General features: G+C 48.3%; 1 protein-coding gene across 4 annotated transcripts in view; it reads right to left on the minus strand.

Moving 5' to 3' along the window:
- The window catches only part of EXOSC10 (exosome component 10), a 127,931-nt gene that overhangs the window by 65,926 nt on the left and 38,979 nt on the right, over positions 1–23,026 (minus strand). For all 4 annotated transcript variants that reach the window (XM_033921975.1, XM_033921973.1, XM_033921974.1 and 1 more), the window contains exons 8-15: positions 15,563–15,673; positions 15,342–15,485; positions 14,959–15,149; positions 10,945–11,101; positions 10,434–10,582; positions 8,314–8,364; positions 7,889–8,000; positions 1,410–1,460 (exon numbers count right to left, since the gene is read on the minus strand). In XM_033921975.1, the coding sequence (XP_033777866.1) occupies positions 1,410–1,460; positions 7,889–8,000; positions 8,314–8,364; positions 10,434–10,582; positions 10,945–11,101; positions 14,959–15,149; positions 15,342–15,485; positions 15,563–15,673 (966 nt within the window). The remainder of the gene's footprint in view (positions 1–1,409; positions 1,461–7,888; positions 8,001–8,313; positions 8,365–10,433; positions 10,583–10,944; positions 11,102–14,958; positions 15,150–15,341; positions 15,486–15,562; positions 15,674–23,026) is intronic.

Consider the following 23,026-nt stretch of genomic DNA (forward strand, 5'->3'; position numbering starts at 1 on the left):
GATCTCAGGATGCGAAGGAAACAATGTGGACTGGGTCTTGGAGCTGCTCAATAGCGAGTGCTGTGTAGAAGCAGTTTGTGGAACCTCTAAATATAGTTCCCACATAGAGACTGCAATGACTTCATTTAAGTTGGCCAGCTTAAAAAGTTTGCACAGGGTCGGATCCTCTCCATGGTCTAGGGTGGCTAAAACCTCCTGGCTAGACTTGCCCCCATGAGAACCTGCATTCCCTACTAAGGAAGCACTTCTGGAGAGAAAAGGCATTGATTCAGACCCCAATCGTCCCAGTCCTTTTCTGACTGGACCTCAGGCTCTTGGAGACCTTTATCTTGTGAAGGAGCCAGGTTCTGCATGCATAAACCCTCCTGCATGCTAACCGGCAGTCTTAGCTGGACCTAGGGACTGTTAGTACATCATACAGAGTAAAAAACCTGACCTGAGTCCCCAGAGGGCCTCTTTAGGACTCCCTCAAGTGTCCTCCCTGTAGTATTGTCGTCCATGTATTTTCACTTTGCTGGCAGCACAAGATCACAAGTATAGAGCTCTAGGCAGGATTTATACTCCATTTCCCGAGTTTCTGTGTCTCTGGAAGGTCCCAGGGAGGGGAGGGACTACAGCCCACTGTTCCCAAACCCCTTTGTGTGCCACAGCACACGAGTACTCCTCAGGCACCCACCCAGCACAAAATTGGCATAATATAGTGGTTAAACCACCTGTGGAGTCTATCCTGACTGGTTTTAGACCCAAATGAAGTGTTTTGAGGCGGGAGGGGCTTTTAAAATAAAATCGAGAAAAGACACCTTCTCAACTCACTTGCAAAAAGAAAAACTAAAGAGAATGGGCAGTGCCCAGTGATACAGGGAGGCAAAGTTGAAAATGTAGATGATACCTTCTGCAGGTCTCACAGGTGAAGATGCACTATCCACAGGTTCAGGACTCGTGTGCTTTTTGCACTGGAATACATTGAATATGAAAATCAGTGAACAAGAGTACAGGTGTACAATGAAATCGGAGTAAAAGCGAAACAATGGTAGGTGGCCACAAAGATCTGCGCAGTGATGGATCATGTACAATGGACTAAAGGGGTGAAGAGAATATAAAATATATTGGAATAAGAAAAATGGTGTGAATGGAAATGTGGAAATTGAATAGAGATAGTAGGGAACTACTAATTCAGAAGTGTTCACATCCCATTTCACAAAGAACGCCCACTTCCAGTGCACAGCATGGCCTGTTATGTACACTAAAGAAATTTCCAAGGAATGTTCCAGTTCCTGCTGTGAAGTACTAGTTATGCTTTGTGAGTGCAGGGAATGTTATTATTTTAAGTATCTGTATATGTTATGCACATCCATGTTACAGGATTTTTCACTGTGCAGCAACATAAGCTGTAAGGATAATATTCATACCTCTGAAGTCAGCCTCCGTTTTTTCTTCTTTGCCTTGGCTGGAGTTTCTGGCTATAGAATTGAAAAAGTAAGAAGCGATTAGGTTCAGATGTTTGAGATGAGCTTATAATACAAAGTTTATTCCAGCTGTACTGTTAGAAAAGTCATCAGTGGTCAGCAAGTTTTCAGCAAACTCAAAGCAGCAGTAAGGAGAAATTAGGTTCTTACCTGCTAATTTACTTTCTTTTAGCTTCTCCAGACCAGTAGAGGTTAACTTTACGAATGGGTATATATCTAATCATGACCAGCAGGTGGAGACTGAAAACAAAACTTTGGGACAGTATATCCTAGCCCCTCCTCTCTATTTCCCTCAGTCTGCCGAATAGCCAAGCAGAACCAAGAACTGGAAAACAACAGAGAGAAAAAAACAATACTCCGAAAGAAGTAACAAATAACATACCCAAAATGCTGTTGGAAAATGCAGAGGAGAAATTCCCGAAGGAAGAATGTCCCCACAGCTCGCCAGCTAAGCCAGCCGAGCCACAGCCGCTGTTCTTCAATTCTCCCCGGCCCTAGAAAAATACTAGAACCCGCAGCAAAAACCAAAAACTGCCCGCGCAACAGCCCCAACAACAACAACAACAGAAATGGGTGGGGACCTCTACTGGTCTGGAGAAGCTAAAAGAAAGTAAATTAGCAGGTAAGAACCTAATTTCTCCTTCTTTAGCACTCTCCAGACCAGTAGAGGTTAACTTTACGAATGGGACGTACCAAAGCAGTCCCTCTCACGGGCGGGACCCCCGAAGGGCCGATACCAGTACATCGCTCACCGAACACCGCGTCCCGACGCGCCTGAACATCTACCCGATAATGTCTAACAAATGAATGCAAGGAGGACCAAACCGCAGCCTTACAAATATCCACTGGAGGCACGAGCGACGACTCAGCCCAAGAAGCCGCCTGACCCCGAGTGGAATGAGCCTTGAGAAACTCCGGAACAGGCTGCTGTTTCAGAAGATAAGCGGAAGCAATCGTCTCCTTGATCCAGCGCGCAATAGTAGCCTTAGAAGCGCCAGCTCCCCGACGAGGACCCGCCAGGAGGACAAAGAGATGATCGGACTTCCGGAATTCCTGGGTCCGCTGCACATAAGAGCGAAGGACCCGACCGACATCCAACTTGCGCAGCTGCCATTGCTCAGAAGAGCCCTCCCGACCGCCCAAGACCGGGAGAACCACCGATTGATTGACATGAAACGGAGAAACAACCTTCGGCAGAAAGGAAGGAACAGGCCGCAAGACGACCCGCTCCCTAGAAAACTCCAAGAAGGGGAGCCCTACAAAGAGAAAGCCTGCAGCTCAGAAACACGCCTAGCAGAAGTAATGGCCACCAAAAAGACCGCCTTCAAAGTAAGGTCCTTCAAAGAACAGTCGTCCAAGGGCTCGAAAGGCGGACGCACCAAAACAGAGAGAACCAGATTAAGATCCCAAGAGGGAACCGAGGGCCGTAGGGGAGGCCTAAGCAACTTGGCCGCCCGCAAAAACCGAATCACATCAGGAAGAGCCGATAAACGCTGACCTGACACCAACCCTCGAAAAGCCGACAGGGCCGCAAGATGAACCGGAGAGAAGACCAAGCCAGGCCTCTATCCAGGCCATCCTGCAAGAACTCCAGAATGTTAGGCAGAGAAGCGCGAAAAGAAGTCACTCCCCGCGCCCGACACCATTCCTCAAAGAGACGCCAAACCCGCACATAAGCCCGAGAGGTAGAAAGCCTCCGGGACCCCAACAGTGTAGAGATCACCTTGTCAGAATATCCCTTCTTGCTAAGGCGACCCCTTTCAAGAGCCACGCCGTAAGACAGAAGGGAGACGGGTTCGAACATGGGAATGGGACCCTGCATCAGAAGGTCGTCCGAGAGAGGCAGAGGAAGAGGATCCGCTACCAGGTGCCTCACCAGATCCGCATACCACGGACGGCGAGGCCAATCCGGCGCCACCAGCACCACCAAACCAGGATGATGAACAATGCGAAGAAGCACTCTGCCCACCAGCGGCCAAGGAGGGAACACATACAACAGCCCCTCCGTTGGCCACTGCTGGACCAGAGCATCCAGACCCTCGGCCAGACCGTCCCTGCGACGACTGAAGAAGCGGGGCACTTTGGCGTTGCCTCCCGTGGCCATCAGGTCCATCAGGGGCTGCCCCCAAGCCTGCACTATCAACTGAAACGCCTCGGCGCCGAGACACCACTCTCCTGGATCTAGGAAGTGACGACTGAGGAAGTCTGCCTGAACATTTTCTACTCCGGCTATATGAGAGGCCGAGAGGTCCAGCAGATGGGATTCCGCCCAAACCATGAGCAGAGCCGCCTCCTGCGCCACCTGAGTGCTCTTGGTGCCCCCCTGACGATTGACATAAGCCACCGCCGTGGCATTGTCCGACAGCACTCTGACCGACTTGCCCAGCAACAGGGAGTGGAAAGCCAACAGCGCCAGACGGACCGCTCTGGTCTCCAACACGTTGATCGACCAGGCGGCCTCCTCCGCGGACCAGGTGCCCTGAGCTGAGTGACCCAAACACTGAGCCCCCCAACCCAGGAGACTCGCATCCGTCAAGAGCACCGTCCACTGCGGGAGATCCAGACCCACCCCCTGAACTAGGTGAGGGGTCTGGAGCCACCAACGCAGACTGCAGAGCGCCAAGCCTCGCAGGGGAACCGGAACATCCATCCCGTGCCTCTGGGGAGACCACCTCCGGAGCAGAGCATACTGGAGAGACGCATGTGGGCCCGCGCCCACCTCACCACGTCCAGGGACGCCGCCATCGACCCCAAGACCTGGAGGAAATCTCGCGCCCGAGGACACCGGGACGCCAAAAGCAGGCGAATCTGAGATTGTAATTTGCACACCCGGCCCTCTGGGAGGAAGACCTTCCCCAAGGAGGTGTCGAACAGCACCCCTAGGTACTCCAGACGCTGAGCCGGGACCAACCGACTCTTGGAAAGGTTGACCACCCAGCCCAGCGACCGGAGAAACTCCACCACCCGAGCAGTAACACCGGGAGCTTTCCTGCAACGACTTTGCCCGAATTAACCAGTCGTCCAGGTAGGGGTGTACTAGGATGCCCTCCGACCGCAAAGCCGCCGCGACGACCACCATCACCTTGGTGAACGTCCGAGGAGCCGTGGCCAGCCCAAAGGGAAGCGCACAGAACTGAAAGTGCCGACCCAAGATCGCAAAGCGCAGGAAACGCTGATGAGAGGCCCGAATGGGAACATGCAAGTAGGCCTCCGTCAGATCGAGAGAAGTGAGAAACTCCCCCGGCTGAACCGCCAGAATGACCGACCGCAGAGTTTCCATACGGAAAGAGGGAATCTTGAGAGCCCTGTTGACCCCTTTCAAATCGAGGATGGGCCGAAAGGTCCCCTCCTTCTTGGGCACCCTAAAGTAAATGGAGTACCTGCCCGTGCCCCACCCAGAGGGGGCACCGGAACAACTGCCCTGAGATCTAGCAAGCGCTGAAGGGTCCTGGCGAAAAGCCTGCGTCTTCCCCGGAGTCTGACATGGAGAAGCGAGGAAAAAATCCGGCAGAGAGCGGGCGAACTCCAGGGCATAACCGTCCCGCACCACCTCCAGGACCCACTGATCGGACGTGATCTCGGCCCATTTGGGGAAAAATTCGCGCAGCCGGGCCCCCACCGGAACCAAAGGGGGCGCCGGCAAGGCGTCATTGTGCAGGACGGGAAGCGGGGGAACCGGCGGAGGGATTCCCTGCCCCCCGACGGGCCCCCCGAAAAGGGCTGCATGCGCTGGAAGAACCGACCCCGGGAAAATCCCGGAGACTGGAAAGAAGCAGCCCCACGCCCAGGGCGATACTTGCGAAAGTCCCGCAAACGCCCCCGGGCCGCACCCCCCGAGACGCCGGGCGGGCATCGGTCCTCCGGCAGACGGGGAACTTTCGAGTCCGACAGAGTCTGAACCAACTTATCCAAGTCCTCTCCAAACAAAAACGACCCCCGAAAGGGAAATTTAGTAAGCTTAGCTTTGGACGCAGCATCCGCCGCCCAAGCGCGCAGCCACAACACACGCCTTGCGGCCACGCCAAAAGCCATAGACTTAGCCGAGATCCGCACCAAGTCATATAGAGCATCTGAGAGGAATGAGGCCGCCATCTCAATCTTCGCTACCTCCTGATCCACCAGAGACCAGTCGTCAGACTCTCGATCCAAGACCCGCTCCGCCCACCGAAACACGGCGCGAGCGACCAGTCCCCCACAAATAGCTGCCTGGACCCCAAAGGCAGAGACCTGAAAATTTTGCTTAAGGATGCTCTCCAATTTGCGCTCCTCAGGGTCCCGCAAGGCAGAACCGCCCTCAACAGGCACGGTATGCCGCTTGGAAATTGCCGAGACCACCGCATCCACGACAGGCGAAGCTAACGTAGCCCGTCCCCTTCAGGAATGGGATACAGGCGAGCCATGCTGCGCGCCAGCCGAAACGGCGTCTCCGGCGTTTTCCACTGCTCCAGAATAATATCCCGAATATCCTGATGCATAGGAAAAGAGCGGGAAACGGAACGGATCCCCCGTAACAGGGGGTCCCCCACACGCGGAGTCTCCGGCGGTGCGTCCTCAAAACGCAAAACCGAAGAAACCTGCTGAATAAGGTCAGGCAGCTCATCTTTCTGAAAAAAGGCGCACCACGGACGCCTCGTCACTGGAGAACGGGAAATCCGACAACCCGCCGCCAGCTTCCGTCCCCTCCAGAGAGTCCTGGAACTCCTCAGAAGGGTCCAGGTCCTCCTCCAGACCGACCCGTTCCTCCGACCACAAATTCTCGTCCCACGACACCCGCGGACGCTTGGACAAGGGAGGCGGCGGAGGGGACGTCACGCCAGACGAAAGAGGCAAAGCCGCAGGGAGCGCGGAGGAAAACCCACCCCCCGAAACCCCCTGGGCGCAACCGGGACCCCCCAGCCGCCTGAAAATAGGCTCTGCATAAAGAAAAGAAAAATTCAGGAGAAAAACCCCCCGAGGGTCCCAAGGGACTCCCTGCCACAGCAGGGGACCCAGCAGAACCTTGCCCCTGCATAGTCAAAACAGGGGGAAGGTCACCTGAGGTGGAAGACAAAATGGAGGGGCCAGACAGAGAAGATGGCGGTTTTCCCGCCAAAAAAGCTCCCTCCATAGCCTGTAAGCGGCTGAGAGACCTGAATAGTCTCAGCCGCTAAAGCAGGCAAGCCGGCATCAGCTGTTAAAAAATCAGCTGAGAGGGAATCCTCTAAAACCCGACGTCGGCGGTTTGGGGAATCCCTCCGTGGGCGGACGGAGAAGACCGGGCTTCCCCACCGTTCCCTGCCGACTCGCGAGGCACCATCGGCGGGGAGCTCTGGGCGCCTGCAGCCGCTGCCGACGGAGCTCCTCCACCGCACCGGCCTGAACACCGCTTGCACAGGCCGGCCGCGAGTGCCTCGCGTCTGGAGCACAATGAGCACTTTTTCCCTTTAGAAGTGCTCATTGCTCCATACGCGACCTAGCTGCAAAAAAAGTGCCGGTTAGTTGAAAAAATACAGTAAAATACAGTTTTCTTAAAGGGATACAACCCTCCAGACCAGCACTACCTCAGGATTTTTTTTTTTTTTTTTTTTTTTTACAGAACAGACTCCACAGGCTCTCGAAGCAATATGCCTTGCTTGATTTAGGGGGCAAGGCTTACTGCTGAGGCTCCTCTAAAAAAATATGGGGAGGTGGAGGAAGTGGGGGGAGGGACCCCGCTCGTGACCCGCCGGGTTTGACACCCCCGAGGTCGGACGAACCCCCAAACAGAGTCCGCCCAAGCTCCGTCCGGCTAAAAACAGGGACAATAAACCCCCTAAACAAATTCCAACAGCCCTACCAAGGGAGATGGGTACAGATCACTCAACACCTGCTGGAGACTGAAAGAAGACTGAGGGAAATAGAGAGGAGGGGCTAGGATATACTGTCCCCAAAGTTTTGTTTTCAGTCTCCACCTGCTGGTCATGATTAGATATATACCCATTCGTAAAGTTAACCTCTACTGGTCTGGAGAGTGCTAAAGAAAGTACAATTTAATCAGGCTCCTGTCTGGTTAAATTATGCTGAGTAGGTGGGGAAGTGATATTCAGAGGCACTTAACTAGTTAGTGCCAGGGCAGCCCTGGGTGGAGGCAGAAGTTACGCAGGCACTGTGGATGAATAGTAGTGATAACTTTGTCCAGTTAACTATGTGGGTATGACACTGAAAATGTGGGTCTAGTTTAGCTGGCAGGAATCAGCATTTTAAAAATTTCTCATCATTGTTGGATAATTATTTGACTCAAGTTCAAATAGGCATTCCTGCATTACATGTATTTTGGACTGTTATAATAACAAGATGAAAAGTTGATAAGGAGAGCATGCTGAAGACAATATGGTGGGCAAGAAGTCACAGAGATGACAATACAAGGACTGCAGATCAGTTCTAAATACCGAGTCCCAACTTACCTTAAACAGTGGTACCTCTCTGGCTTGCTGGATGAGGAGGTGAAGTTCATTGATTTGCTGCCGCACAAGTGGTGGAACTGGGTTACAACAAGCAATTATCCCCTGTGGTTCTCTGTAAACAAACATGCTTTTCTTATTGAGAATATAAGGGAGTCATGAGCAAAATGAATATCCCACAACAGAAGGAGATCACAATGAAGAACATTGTTAGCAAAGCTGCTTTGGAGGAGGCCTGCAGTCTCATTCTCAGCATATTGATGTATGATGATAAGTTTGTATTGTTATTATTATGTATGCATTGTTGTAATCCGCTTTGAATAAAAGTGGAATATAAGCAATAAACTATAACCATCTGAGCTGTCCTTAAATCCATAACCACATGCAGGTTCAGATTGATATTTGTTAACAACTGATCTGATTCTTACTTTGGAAGTTCTTCAACTATTTTCAGAAGCATGTGGTTGGGTAGCACATATCTGAAACAAAATGAGAAACACTCAGTCAAAGTAGGTCATACAAACACCCAATCTGTGAGCAACCACCATCCAAAAACATCAAGGCTAAAGCCTTGAAAAGTCAGCTACCCACTGAGTTCCTACTACAGTGCACACTGCCAGGAGGGAGTTTGCCCAGCTATTATATTATACTAGTCTTTAAGCCCGTTACATTAACGGGTGCTAGAATAGAGTGTCTGTCTGTCTGTGTTTCTTTCTCTCTCTCTCCTTGGCTGCTGTCTGTGTCCTTCTGTCTCCCCTCCCCCCCGAGCAAAGCTGTCTGCCCCCAGCACACACCTCACACCCAAAGCAGCCCCCTTTCCCTCTCCCTGTCTCTTTACCCTCTCCCTGTCTCTCCATGGCCCCTTCTGTCTGCCCCCAGAGCAAAACTGTCTGTCCCCAGCACACCTCCCCCCCAAAGCAGCCCCTTTTCCCTCTCCCTATCTCTCCATGGCCCCTTCTGTCTCCCCCTAGCACACCCCTCTCCCAAAGCAGCCCCCTTTCCCTCTCCCTGTCTCTCCATGGCCCCTTCTGTCTGCCCCCAGAGAAAAACTGTCTGTCCCCAGCACACCTCCCCCCAAAGCAGACCCTTTTCCCTCTCCCTATCTCTCCATGGGCCCTTCTGTCTTCCCCCCAGAGTAAAACTGTCTGTCCCCAGCACACCTCCCCCCCAACGAAGCCCCCTTTCTCTCTCCCTATCTCTCCATGGCCCCTTTCCCTCTGGCCCCCTGAATTAATCCCCCTGCTTACCTGGCCTGCTCCTCTTCAAAGCAGGCCGCGATCGTGGTGGCCGGCCCCAGCGAACTTCGCAGGCCGCTCCCAACCCGGAAGCACGCTCCCGTACGTCAGAGGGAACGTGCCACCGAGGCCGGAAAGTGGTCCGCGAGGCCCGCCAAAGCCGGCCACGATCGCAGGCTGGCCCGAAGAGGATCAGCAGCAGCAACAGCAGCAGTGAGCAAGGGCGGGAGGTATGGTTCCAGCTTGGTGAGGTGAGGGCGGGAGGTCTGCTGAGCTTCCTTAGGGTTGGTGAGGGCGGGAGGAGGGGCGTGGCCAGAGTGATCATTGGCCGGGTTCTAAAATGGAACACGGCCACGGATCACACACCACGGCCGCAGTAATCATGCTTTTTTAAAAGCGCATGCGCTACTAACCTTTTATTATATAGGATAAGAACTTAAGAATAGCCATACTGGGTCAGACCAATGGTCATCTAGTCAAGAATCCTGTTTCCAAGTGGTCACTCCAGGTCACAAGTACCTGGCAGAAAACCAAATAGTAGCAACATTCCATGCAACTGATCCTAGGGCAAGCACTAACTTCCCCCATGTATGTCTCAATAGTAGACTATGGACTTTTCCTTCAGGAACTTGTCCAACCCTTTTTTTAACCCATCTACATTAATCGCTGTTACCACATCATCTGGCAATACGTTTCAGAGCTTAACTATTCTTTGAGTGAAAAATATTTCCTCTTATTGGTTTTAAAAGTATTTCCCTGTATCTTCATCGAGTGTCTGCCTAGTACCCGTTCTACACCACTCAGGTTTTTGTAGACTTCAATCAAGTTTCAAGTTTATTAGGTTTTTATATACCGCCTATCAAGATTATTTAAGCGGTTTTACAATCAGGTACTCAATCATATCTCCCCTTATTTTCTTTTCCAAGCTGAAGAGCACTACCCTTTTTAGTTTATCCTCTTACGAGAGAAGTTCCAACCTCTTTATTGTTTTGGTTGCTCTTCTTTGTACATTTTCAAATTCCACTATATCTTTTTTGAGTTAGTGCAACCAATTGATTGCAATACTCAAGGTGAGATCGCACCAGAAAAGTGATGTGGTGTCTGCTAAGTTCTGTACTATCCTATCCTTTTTGAAGTAATTCACCCTCTCTCAACGCTTCAATATGCTCTTGTTCTTTGTACTCAAACTCTCAAACTGCTCTTTTCTCAACTTTCCAGCACTATGATTTGTTCTCTCCATTCTTATCCTCCACCCATGCTCTTGTCCTGCACTCTACTCTTTTCTGAAGTATTCTTATCATATACTGTCTTACCCCAAACTTTCATCCTCTTGACGTGCCATCTTGTCCCTCCAAGCATACAGCAGACGGGTGGCTGCGAGCTGTTGTGTGTTGAAATGCTTCTTATGCTTCCTGCTTAGCTCCAGGTAGGAGTCCTCAGTGAAAATTGGTTTAATGTATTTCTACAAAATAGTTATGGAAATATGAATGAAAGCTTATTAAAGGGAGAAAGAGAGAGAGAAAGAAAGAAAGAAAGAAAAAAAAAGAGAAAGAAAGAAAGAAAGAAAGAAAGAAAAAGAGAAAGAAAGAAAGAAAGAAAAAGAGAAAGAAAGAAAAAGAGAAAGAAAGAAAGAAAGAAAAAGAGAAAGAGAAAGAAAGAAAGAAAGAGAGAAAGAGAAAGAAAGAAAGAAAGAAAGAAAGAAAAAGAGAAAGAGAAAGAAAGAAAGAAAAAAGAAAAAGAGAAAGAGAAAGAAAGAAATAGAAAGAGACAGCAGACCAAGAAAGTGAAGGCAATTCTCCCCCTTCAGACTGATCTATGAATTACTTTTAGGCAGATGTCTCTGCTCTTCTGCCACACCATCTGCAACAGGTTATTCTGTCCTTTCCCCTCTTCCAGCAGTGCCACACGCATCTTATCATAAATGTAGAGCAGGAAGTGAGTGTCTGTCTGTGCATATGCCATCATTTCTTCCGGCAGTGGGCTAAAAACAAGATTACATTTTTAGACTTAACCTGAGTGCTAGAGTTAGTGTCTCTTGCTAAAATTTTTCATTCCTCAGTTTTGTATTATTTCATATACTACAAATCAATAAAGCTTGTAAGTGGTTTACAAATTAATTGGGGAAATCATAAGAGAAAAACCATGCCAAGTATAAAAGCACAACTAACAATATCAGGAGCAGACAAAAAGCACAGTTACTTATCTGTAACGGGTGTTATCCAGGGACAGTAGGCTTATATTCTCACATGTGGGTGACGTCATTCATGGAGCCCAGTACAGTCAGTGCAAAAGTATATTGTCACTTTAAACTTTTCAATTTTTTTTTTTTTTTAAATTCTTTATTCAGTTTTTAACTCTTGCAACAAATGTACAATATTCAATCAGATAATTCGTACAAATCACTTGACATTCTAACAATTATTGTCAAATGCATATAAACACCCCCCCACCCAATTTTGAGATGCCTGTACTGTGTATGCGCCAGTATTTTCCTGCCTGACGTCAGCTAGATCGGGCGTCCGTTGCAGTGAAACCCCCCAGCCAAACAAGCTGGCACAATTTCCCACAAGGCTATTCTGAGGGGCATACCCCTTGATAACACCTGCAGGTGGAGCCACCAGTCCATACTGGCTTGGTCTTCTGTAGTCCTTAGGACAGACATCCCTAGGGAGTCCGACTGAAGTGACCACCATGATAACAATACGCTCTGGTGAGGATGCATGTGAGCCTTCACCCATGGGACCACAAAAGGGAGGCGGTGAAATGCAGCCGGCACCCTGCAGAGCCCCCTATGGATGCCTGACAGACTGCACTCAAGCCCCTGCGACACAGTAGGCAAGCAAGGCAACCAGGGTAACGGATCCCGATTTCCAGAAAAGTTTCTGTAGGCTAGTTAACAGGTACCATAGAAAGATTGGCCCATCAGCTGCAGACTTCATTCTGCTTCTCCTTCACGCATGCAGAGCTGAACCCTCGATGAGGGAAGCTCTGAACACCGAAAGCCATCAAAAATTTGTGAAAAAGACTGAGAGGAAAGACAAGAGCATTCATATAGAAAGCTAAGAAAGAATATGAAGAGAAACTTGCCAAAGAGGCAAAAACTCATAGTAACTATTATTTTAGGTACATCAAAAGCAGAAACCTTGTGAGGGAATCCGTGGGCCCTTTGGATGATCAAGGAGCAAAAGGGGCACTCAGGGAGGATAAGACCATAGCAGAGAGACTGAATGAATTCTTTGCTTAGGTCTTTATGGAAGAAGATGTAAGAGATCTACCTGAACTGGAAATGGTTTAAGGGTGATGATGATGAGGAACTGAAAGAAATCTTTGTGAATCTGAAAGACGTACTAAGCCAAATTGACAAGTTAAGAAATGATAAATCACCTAGACTGGATGGTACAAATCCCAGGGAACTAAAAGAACTCAAACATGAAATTGCTGATCTGCTGTTAGTCGCTAAAATTGTCTGTAGTAACTGAAGATTGGAGTGTGGCCAATATTACGCCGATTTTTAAAAAGGGTTCCAGGGGAGATCCGGGAAATTACAGACCAGTAAGCCTGACTTCAGTGCCAGACAAAATGGTGGAAACAATTATAAAAAATAAAATTGTGGAACACATAGACAAACATATTTAATGGGACAAGAGAGATCTTGCCTCACCAATTTGCTCGATTTCTTCGAAGGTGTGAATATACATGTGGATAAAGGTGAGCCACTTGATATAGTGTATCTAGATTTTCAGAAAGCTTTTGACAAGGTTCCTCATGAGAGGCTCCTGAGAAAACTAGAGAGTCATGGGATAGGAGGCACTGTTCAGCTGTGGATTAGGAATCAGTTATCAGATAGAAAACAGACCATTTTTCTCAATAGAGGAGGGTAAATAGTGGAGTGCCACATGGATCTGTATTGGGACTGGTGCTATTTAACGTCTTTATAAATGATCTGGAAATTGGAATGACAAGTGAGATGATTAAATTTGCAGATGACACTAAACTGTTCAAAGTTGTTAAAACGCATGCAGATTGTGAAAGAGCAGGTAGACCTTAGGAAATGGGAAGATGAAATGGCAGATGAAATTTAATGTGAACAAATGAAAAGTGATGCACATTGGGACGAATAATCCTAATCATAGTTATTAGATGCTACGGTCAACCTTGGGAGTTAGCACCCAAGAAAAAAATCTGGGTGGCATTGTAGACAATATGATGCAACCTTCTACCCAGTGTGTGACAGCGGCCAAAAAAGCAAACAAGATGCTAGGAATTATTAAAAAAGGGATGGTAAACAAGACTAAGAATGTTATAATGTTTTATGTATATGTGTATATATCTAATATAATAAAATGGTAGGCCGTGCATGCGCACTAAAAAAAACGTGTTCCCTGATCCATCGCGAAAACACTATTGCGCATGCGCGGGTTTTACGTCACCACTTGCTCGCGGCGGCTTTCAAATAAAAATAAAAAATTACACAGCTGCAGCGGCCTTCCTCACCCCCGCCTCTCACTGTCAATGGTACCGGCTCCTCTCTCGAACTGCACCAGGATCGAGAGAGGAGCTGCAGCGCCGGCTTTCAACTTAAAACAAAAAAAATAAAAAAACCCCAACTGGAGATCGCCGCTCTCACCCGGCTCCCACTGTGCAAACCCCCCCCCAACTGGAGATCGCCGCTCTCAACCCCCTCCCCCCCCCAACTGGAGATTGCCGCTCTCACCCGCTCCCACTGTGCAAACCCCCCCCAACTGGAGATCGCCGCTCTCAACCCCCTCCCCCCCCAACTGGAGATCGCCGCTCTCCCCCCTTCCCCCCCAACTGGAGATCGCCGCTCTCACCCGCTCACACTGTGCAACCCCCCCCCCATGGGAGGATGCGCCGCAGCAAAGTGCTGCACAGGTACTGGAGGGGGAGAGACATATCGCTTCTGCACCGGTACAAACATCCCTCCAGCGTTGGCACTCGCTGCACGTTAAACAGGCTACTTCGGCCTTTCTCCTGCAGTTGAGTCCCTTTGCCGCTTCACTGATTACGTCATCAATGACGCAACAGAGAGCCTCAACGGCAGAAGAAAGCAGAAGCAGCCTGTTTAACGTGCAGCAACTGCCAACGCTGGAGGGAGGTTTGATATTAAAGTCATCTTGCTGGGAGGGTCGCAGAGTCAGCGGGGGTTGGGCTGGGAGGGTAGAGAAGCGTCTGCCTCGGGTGTTTCAGGCAGCAGCAGCGTTTACAATTCGCTGCTGTTGCTGGCTTCAGGCCTTCCTCTCTGGCCGGTCCTGCCTACTTCCTGTTTTCATGAAGACAGGACCAGCCAGAGAGAAAGACCTGAAGCCAGCAACAGCAATGAATTGTGAATGCTGCTGCTGACCAATGAAGTAGTTAAATGAGGAAAGGGAGCAGAGGGGGAGAGAATGCCTTGGAGGGAAGGAGGAAGGTATGCCAGACCAAGGCAAAAGGAAGGAGGAGATGGAGAGAGGCCATATGGGAGAGAAAGAGAGAGATAGAAAGAGAAGAGAGGGCAGTGAATGGAAGGGGCAACATAGAGGGTGAACAGTATTCTAGCACCCGTTAATGTAACGGGCTTAAAGACTAGTATATATATATATATATATATATATATATATATGTGTGTGTGTGCGTGCCTACATAAAGAAGGTGTAGGCTTTAGACATAGAAAAAGTTTTATAAAATTTCTCTCTACATATCCAGTATTGATAAAAGCCATGCAAGAGCATGTTTACAAAGAAGATAAATTGCAGCATTTTATTTCGGTCTGCTCAATTCACTTCACTAGTGATTGTATTTATCATTCAGTACAATTAATGGATATATCACATTTCCTACCGAATTCGCCAGTCAGCTAGTTGGTAACGTTTATCAGATTCCACCCCACAGTACAATTTCAGAAGATGGTCCAGTGAGTGACGACCCAAGTTCAGGGCACGGGCAGCCTGATGTGTGTCAAAAATGTTTACCAGGTATAGTCCAAAGTCTTTCTGTAGCCACTCTATGTCAGAATCAGCACCATGCAAAACCTGTGAGAAACAATGGCAGCAAATATAACCAAGGTACACACCATGTTATAGGCATATTGTCCTCAGAAGCAGAGAATAAGAGAGATGGCACTGGAAGACTATCTGCAATGAAATTCACACTAAACATCAACAAGGATATCACAGGCAAGGCTAGGAGACTGAGGAGGATTCCATATATATTACCGAGCTTACCTTCACCACATTTGGGTCTGTGAAACACTCATTCAGGATGTACATATCACTGCGCAGAGCCAATGTGTCAATAATGAAGTCCTCTGTCCTTGTAGAGACTTGCATGAGGCAGGTGAGACCCAGGAAGCTGCGATAGGAATGGTGCTGTGGAACATAAAAAGAGAAGTTTAGTCACAGACAAAACTTAGAGAAATGAAAGACAATCAGATGAAAAGACTCACCTCCACATCAATGGCAAATTCTGGACACTTGCAGAGCTTTTCATTCATTTCTACCAGCTCATCCAAGGAAGAGACAAAATAACAGGGGGTTTCTTGAAGGGGCAAGTACATCTGAAAAGAAAATAACCACCTCTGAAGACAGGTACCTCAGCCACCTTTCTCCACCTTAGCTTCTAGCTTTGTTCCTGTTTTTTTCATAGATCTCCTCCAAACATCCTACCATGCTCCACTAAACTCTTCACGCTTACCATTTCCTCAAGATCTTACATTATCATCATTTACTCCCCATATCTTATGTTATCATCTACCCCATAATGCTGAAGAGGGACAACACATTTTCCAATGGCATAGCATTACAACAGGGAAATATTCATAATTTTAAGAAAATTTGGGAACCATTGACTCGTTATTCCAATGATCAGATTTCATAGTACATTAGTAATGATTATATTAGAATGGGGAGGGGAATGTATATTATATGGATTTAAGAAATGAAAAAAGGGAAGGGTTATATTTTATGTGATAAGATGAATTATTTGTAATCACAATTTTTCATGTATTAATTGAAGCTTTATGTACAATTAAATTATTGTAAGAATGAAAAATTTATAAATAAAATATTTAAAAAAAAAACAAAAAAAAAACAATGGCAGTACCCCATCCTAATCCATAATCCCTGAATCATAGCTTCCATCTCCAATCTTAACCTCAACTCTCAACATCAGTTGTAACTTTCAGCCACAATGCCCAAACCCAACCTTCAACCCAACATAATCTCAATTCCATCCCTAATAGCAACCTTACCAACAGAAACAGCAATCACTATAACTCAAACCAAACTCCACTCCCCCAAACACAACTACTTACCCAATACAAAAAAAATTTAAATCCCAGCTTTTTAAAAAATTTATAGCTTTATTGAAATAACTTGAAAAACACAGCAATGAACAATGCAATACAGCAACAACTTAAGACTCCCAAAGGGAGATGTACAGATTCCTTTGAAACACCTCCCACCTTACATACAATGAAACTCTCCACCACCCTCTCCTCCCTAATTCCTCTCCTCATAGCACTTGAGAACATTTCCAATCTGTACATTTATGCCATTTGAGAGCTATACTCCCCATTCTGTGGTATTTTAGAGCAGTCAATTAATTTAACACATTCCAATCCTCCAATTTCTGCATTACCGAGTCCCTGGCCGGTGCCATCAGTAGCTGCCAAAGCCACTCTGGCCACAATAAATATTTTACAGAAGGCCACTTCTCCCTCAATCATATCAAGGTGATATTGATGCAAAAAAACAAAGTTCCATCTTTAGCTCCACATATTTCCTCATAATCTGAGAGCATCCCAAATATTTCATCCCAGAACCCCTGGACAACCATATAGCTCCACCACATATGCATGTACGTCCTTCCTCCTCCACACCTCCGCCAACAATAGCCCATGCTTTCTCCCTTCATCTTTGCTAACCTCACCATCTTAAAAGGGTTTTATATCCATTTTCTATTTGAAGAGTTGCCATACCCAGGGATTTAGTATGACCCCCCCCCCCATACCAGCTTCCGTTTTTGCTGTATCAAAGATTGCCTCAGATCAATTTCCCAGGCCATTATATATGCCAAGGATTCACCTCTTGAATATAAGCATTCTTGAATTTAAGCATTTATAGATGGCTGAGATAGGGAGTGAGGGTCCCAGCAATATCTCAAAATCAGTTCCCCCCCCAGTAACTCCTGTAGGATCCCAGAAAAGTGCATATAACGTTTAACCTGTAAATATGGAAAAAGATCTCGGGGCGGTCACTACACATCTAAACTTAGTGTATTTAAAAAGAAGAAAAAAATTTGAGTATGGAGTCACCTTTAATGAAAAAATACCATGACTCCTTGGAGGAAGGAGTAGCCTAGTTGTTAAGAGCTACTGTCACAGCACCTGAGGTTGTGGGTTCAAACCCTACACTGCTCCTTGTGACCCTGGGCAAGTCACTCAATCCTCCATTGCCCCAGGTACATTAGATAAGACTGTGAGACCACCAGGACAGATAGGGAAAATGCTTGAGTACCTGATTGTAAACCACTTAGATAACCTTGATAGACCGTATATAAATACCTAATAAAATAAATAAATAAAATAAATTGTTGTCCCGTACTCACTGAGCCAGAGGATCAATTGCCAAAGCAAACAAATCAGTGAGAGGACACACCCCAACCGTGTTCCTTAAAAAAGTTGAAATAGGGAAGAATAGTTGCCATTCACTTTGATACATCCCATTGATTTATTATATAGGATCCAGATCCAGCTCAAAAAACGAGGGCCCAGACCTATTTACTCCAATAGCCAATTGCATAAAGCAGGGCATTTGACTCATCTCGTCCCATGAATTAAATAGGTGCAATGATGGCTGAAAGAGTAGGTCCCCAAACCTCTGATAGAACTTTACAGTAAAGCTGTCAAGGCCCGGAAAGCTCCTCAGCTTCACTGAACGGAGTGCGCATCAGGCCTCTATTAATTTAATGGGTCTATCCAGCCGAACTGCAGCCCCTGCTTCGATTACTCCCAGTTGAACCAAGTCAAGATACCTACTTTGCTCATTCTTAGTTGTATCCCCTTCCACCGAATATAGGGCCTTATAATATTGCACAAAGCAATCCTGGATTTCTCTGTACGTCCTTACCAAGTCTCCAAATCCCTTTCAAACAGCTACATTATTATTATGCGTGCGACTAAGTTTTAACTTATGAGCTACCAAGTGACTTGCATTATTATGAACATAACATAAAAGTTTATTTATATATCATAAAACATTACAGTTTGATGCAGTTAACAATAAAAGAAAAACTGTACAAACACCCCCCCTCTTTTACGAACGCATAGCGCAGATTTTAGCGCCGACAGCAGCGCTAACTGCTCTGACACTCATAGAATTCCTATGAGCATTGGAGCAGTTACCGCTGCTGCCACTGCTAAAACCTTCGCTATGCGTTCGTAAAAGAGGGGGACAATGATATACAAACTTAAGCTGACAAAAAATTTTTAAACAGGAAAGTCTTAAGCAATTTCCTAAAATGTTAGTATGAAATAGAGTTGGTTATCAAAATACTAAATTCCTTATCCCAAGTCGCAGCCTGAAAAGACAATAATTTATGAAAATATCTTTTATGTGAACAACCTTTTACAGATGGAAAAGAGAACAAAGTAAAATTTTGTAGTGAATGTCTAGAGTCTACAAACATGAAATGGACAAAAGGATAATCACATCCTCTTCCAGATCCTAACTGTATTCCAAACTCAAACTATTATTTCGAAGACCCATCTTCAGCCAACTTCCAGTTCAAAACAAACCCCAACCTTAGACCTAGATGTAACCCGTGTTCTTCTATAGCTGGCATATTGAACATGCACCTTTTCTATAGGACAGAGGTTGTAGAAAGCATTGTTAATGGCATTATGGAAATAACGAGAGTAAGTGCCTTTCAGAATAAAATCTGAATGTTTATTTGTTTGCCCAGGGATATTGTTGATATCTTAAAAAGAATATTACACTGTAGCAGTGGAAAGATTTGTGTGTTGCCATATATTTTATGCTGCTGTTTTCTATATTGTATTGCAAACTGCTTAGATCTCTTGAAGAATAATTAATAAATGTATTAAACAAATATAATACAGAGAGAGAATAGAAAGCACAGTTACTTACCGTAACGGGTGTTATCCAGGGACAGCAGGCATATATTCTCACATGTGGGTGACGTCATCTACGGAGCCCCGATGCAGAAGCATTTTCAAGCAAACTTGATTGAAGATTTAAGTTTGCTCTGCTGCTCCACGCATGCGTGCCTTCCTGCTCCACTAGGGGGCGCATCCCCTCGTGGTCTCCAGTTCATTTAACTAGCAAAGAAGCCAACCTCGGGGAGGTGGGCGGGTTGTGAGAATATATGCCTGCTGTCCCTGGATAACACCCGTTACGGTAAGTAACTGTGCTTTATCCCAGGACAAGCAGGCATGATATTCTCACATGTGGGTGACCTCCAAGCTAACTGAAAAGGGATGGAGGGAAGTTGGCAATTTAGGCAAATAGATTTCGCAAAACCGATTGGCCGAACCGGCCATCGCTCCTGGACAGAGAGTCCAGACAGTAATGGGAGGTGAAAGTATGAACCGAAGACCACATGGCAGCCTTGCAGATTTCCTCAATAGGTGTGGACCTGAGGAACTCTACGGAGGCTGCCATCGCTCGGACCTTGTGTCCCGTTACTCGACCATGCAGTGCGAGACCAGCCTGAGCGTAGCAGAAGGAGATGCAATCGGCCAACCAGTTGGACAAGGTGCGCTTGGAGACTGGGTGACCTAACCGGTTTGGGTCGAAGGACAAAAACAATTGTGGGACTTTCCGGTGTGGTTGAGTGCGTTGGAGGTAGAAGGCCAACGCTCTCTTACAGTCAAGAGTGTGGAGCGCCACCTCTCTGGGATGAGAGTGGGGCTTGGGAAAAAACACAGGTAAGACAATGGACTGATTGAGATGAAAATCAGACACTACTTTAGGTAAGAACTTTGGATGAGTGCGGAGTACCACCTTGTCGTGGTGGAATACCGTGAAGGGTGGGTCCGCCACTAGAGCTTGTAGCTCACTAACCCGCCGAGCGGAAGTGAGCGCAAGCAGGAAAATCACCTTCCAAGTGAGGAATTTTGGATGGCATTTGTCTAGGGGCTCAAATGGAGGTTTCATTAGTTGAGCCAGAACCACGTTAAGGTCCCAAACCACCGGAGGAGGTTTGAGAGGAGGGTGGACATTCAGAAGACCCTTCATGAAGCGAGAGACTAGGGGGTGGAGCGAGAGGGCTTTCCCTTCCAGGGGCTGATGGAAGGCTGCAATCGCACTGAGGTGTACTCGAATGGAGTTGGTCTTTAGGTCGGAATGAGATAATTGAAGTAAATAGTCAAGGACCAGGGGGATGGGGACCAACACCGGGTCCTGGCTGTGAGAGGAGCACCAGGCTGAGAATCTGGTCCACTTTTGGGAGTAGCAGGTTCTCGTTGAGGTCTTTCTAGAAGCCTCCAATATCTCCTTGACTGATTGAGACACGGGGAGAGAAGTCAGGGGGAAAGAAATCAAGCATTCAGATGAAGAGATTGAAGATTGGGATGTAACAGCGAACCCTGACCCTGTGATAGTAGAGAGGGAAACCGAGGTAGAGGCAGTGGATCTCTGACACTGAGTTGAAGTAGAAGGGAAAACCAAGGCTGGCGTGGCCAGCGAGGAGCAATCAGGATCAGGGTGGCTTGTACTGTTTTCAGGTGGACAAGCGTCCGCAGTATCAGAGGAAACGGCGGGAACACGTACAGGAACCTTCCCTCCCAGTCGAGGAGGAAGGTGTCGGCCTCGAGCCGGTCCGGGGAATACATCCGGGAGCAGAAGAGAGGCAGTTTGTGATTGTGGGGGGATGCGAACAGATCTATTTGAGGTGTCCCCCACTGTTTGAACACCTGTCGTAGGGTTTGAGAGTGCAGTGACCACTCGTGTGGCTGGAGGAGGCGGCTGAGTCTGTCCGCCAGACAGTTTTGTTCTCCTTGTATGTACACCGCTAGAAGGAAGGTGTTGTTGGAGATTGCCCATTTCCGGAGGCGCAGGGCTTCCCGACAGAGGGGCCAAGACCCTGTTCCTCCTTGTTTGTTTACATAGTACATTGCTACCTGGTTGTCGGTTCGGATGAGGACCACCCGGTCGTGGAGCAGGTGTTGAAAGGCTACAGCTGCGAGATAGATGGCCCGGAGCTCTAGCACGTTGATGTGACAGCGGCGGTCTTCTGCTGACCACATCCCCTGTGTGCGTAGGCCGTCCAGATGGGCTCCCCAAGCGTACTCTGACGAGTCCGTGGTGAGAACCTTGCTGTGATGAGGGGCGAGGAAGAGTAAACCTTTGGAAATATTTGAAGAGTCGGCCCACCAGCGGAGCGATCTTTGCAAGGAAGGAGTCACTGTCACGGGACGGTCGATCGGGTCCCGGTCTTGACGCCATTGAGAGGCCAGGGTCCATTGAGAGATTCTCAGATGGAGACGGGCGAAGGGTGTGACATGGACGGTGGAGGCCATGTGGCCCAGGAGAGTCATCATCTGTCGAGCTGATACCGAGGTCATCAGTGAGATCCTTCGGCTCAGACTTACTAACGCCTCTAGACGCGGAGGGGGGAGGAAGGAACGGAGGCGAACCGTATCCAGCGTGGCCCCGATGAACTGTAGGGACTGCGAGGGGCGTAGTTGGGATTTTGGGAAGTTTATTTCGAACCCCAGACTTTGTAGGTAGGTAATAGTCTGTTGGGTCGCTGAGATAACCCCTTCCCTGGACGGGGCTTTGATTAGCCAGTCGTCCAGGTAGGGGAATACCTGGAGGCCCTGGGAACGTAAGGTTGCTGCGACCACCACGAGGCACTTGCTGAAGACCCGAGGTGATGATGCTAGGCCGAAGGGGAGGACTCGGTATTGTAGGTGCCAGTCCCCTACCTGAAAACGCAAGAACTTGCGGTGAGCGGGGTGTACTGGGACATGTGTGTACGCCTCCTTCAGATCGAGGGAGCAGAGCCAGTCGCCCTCATCGATCAGGGGGTAGAGGGTCGGTAGGGAAAGCATCCAAAATTTTTCCCGTACTAGAAGTTTGTTGAGGCGTCTCAAGTCTAGTATTGGGCGTAGGTCTCCCGTTTTTTTCGGTACCAGGAAGTTACGGGAGTAGAAGCCCTTCCCCCGTTGGTCGGGGGGAACCTCCTCCACTGCCCTGAGGCGAAGCAGGTCTCGAGCCTCGGAGAGGAGTAGGGGTAGCTGCGTCCGGTTGGGAGGGCAATTCCTTGGGGGGTTGTCTGGGGGAATGGCCCGAAAGTTGAGAGAGTATCCTGATGAGATCACGCCAAGGACCCATGCGTCCGACGTGACTTGTTCCCAGCGAGGGTAGAAGGCTTTGAGGCGGCCCCCGATGGGAAGGAGGCCTGGGACTATGGCGAATCCCGTCCCCTTCCGCGAATCCCGTCAAAAGGACGGGGATGGTTTGGAAGTCGCAGGCGGTTGGGACTTGGGCATGGCCCGGTGGTGGGCTTGCGGACGCCTGGGTGGGGGCCGCGAGAAGGGAGGGGTGGATTTTTGTGAGTAGCGGCGTGGAGGGGCCCTGAACGGCCTGGGGGCGGGCGGTTTAGGTTTTTGCCGGACGAGGGAGGCAAAAGAGCGTTCGTGTTCGGAGAGGCGTTTTGTAGCCGCCTCGATCGTGTCGTCGAACAGTTCTTTTCCCACGCAGGGTAGGTTAGCCAACCGGTCCTGTAAGTTGGGGTCCATGTCGACCAGGCGCAGCCAAGCTAGTCGGCGCATGGCGATAGCAAAGGCTGCCTCTCTGGAGGAGAGTTCGAAGCCATCGTAGGCCACGTGGAATAGATGGAGGTGCAGGTTGGAGAGGGACTCTAAAAGCAGGTCAAACGCTCC

This window comes from Geotrypetes seraphini, chromosome 15, assembly GCF_902459505.1.
Source record: "Geotrypetes seraphini chromosome 15, aGeoSer1.1, whole genome shotgun sequence".
In the NCBI taxonomy this organism is placed as follows: Eukaryota; Metazoa; Chordata; class Amphibia; order Gymnophiona; family Dermophiidae; genus Geotrypetes; species Geotrypetes seraphini.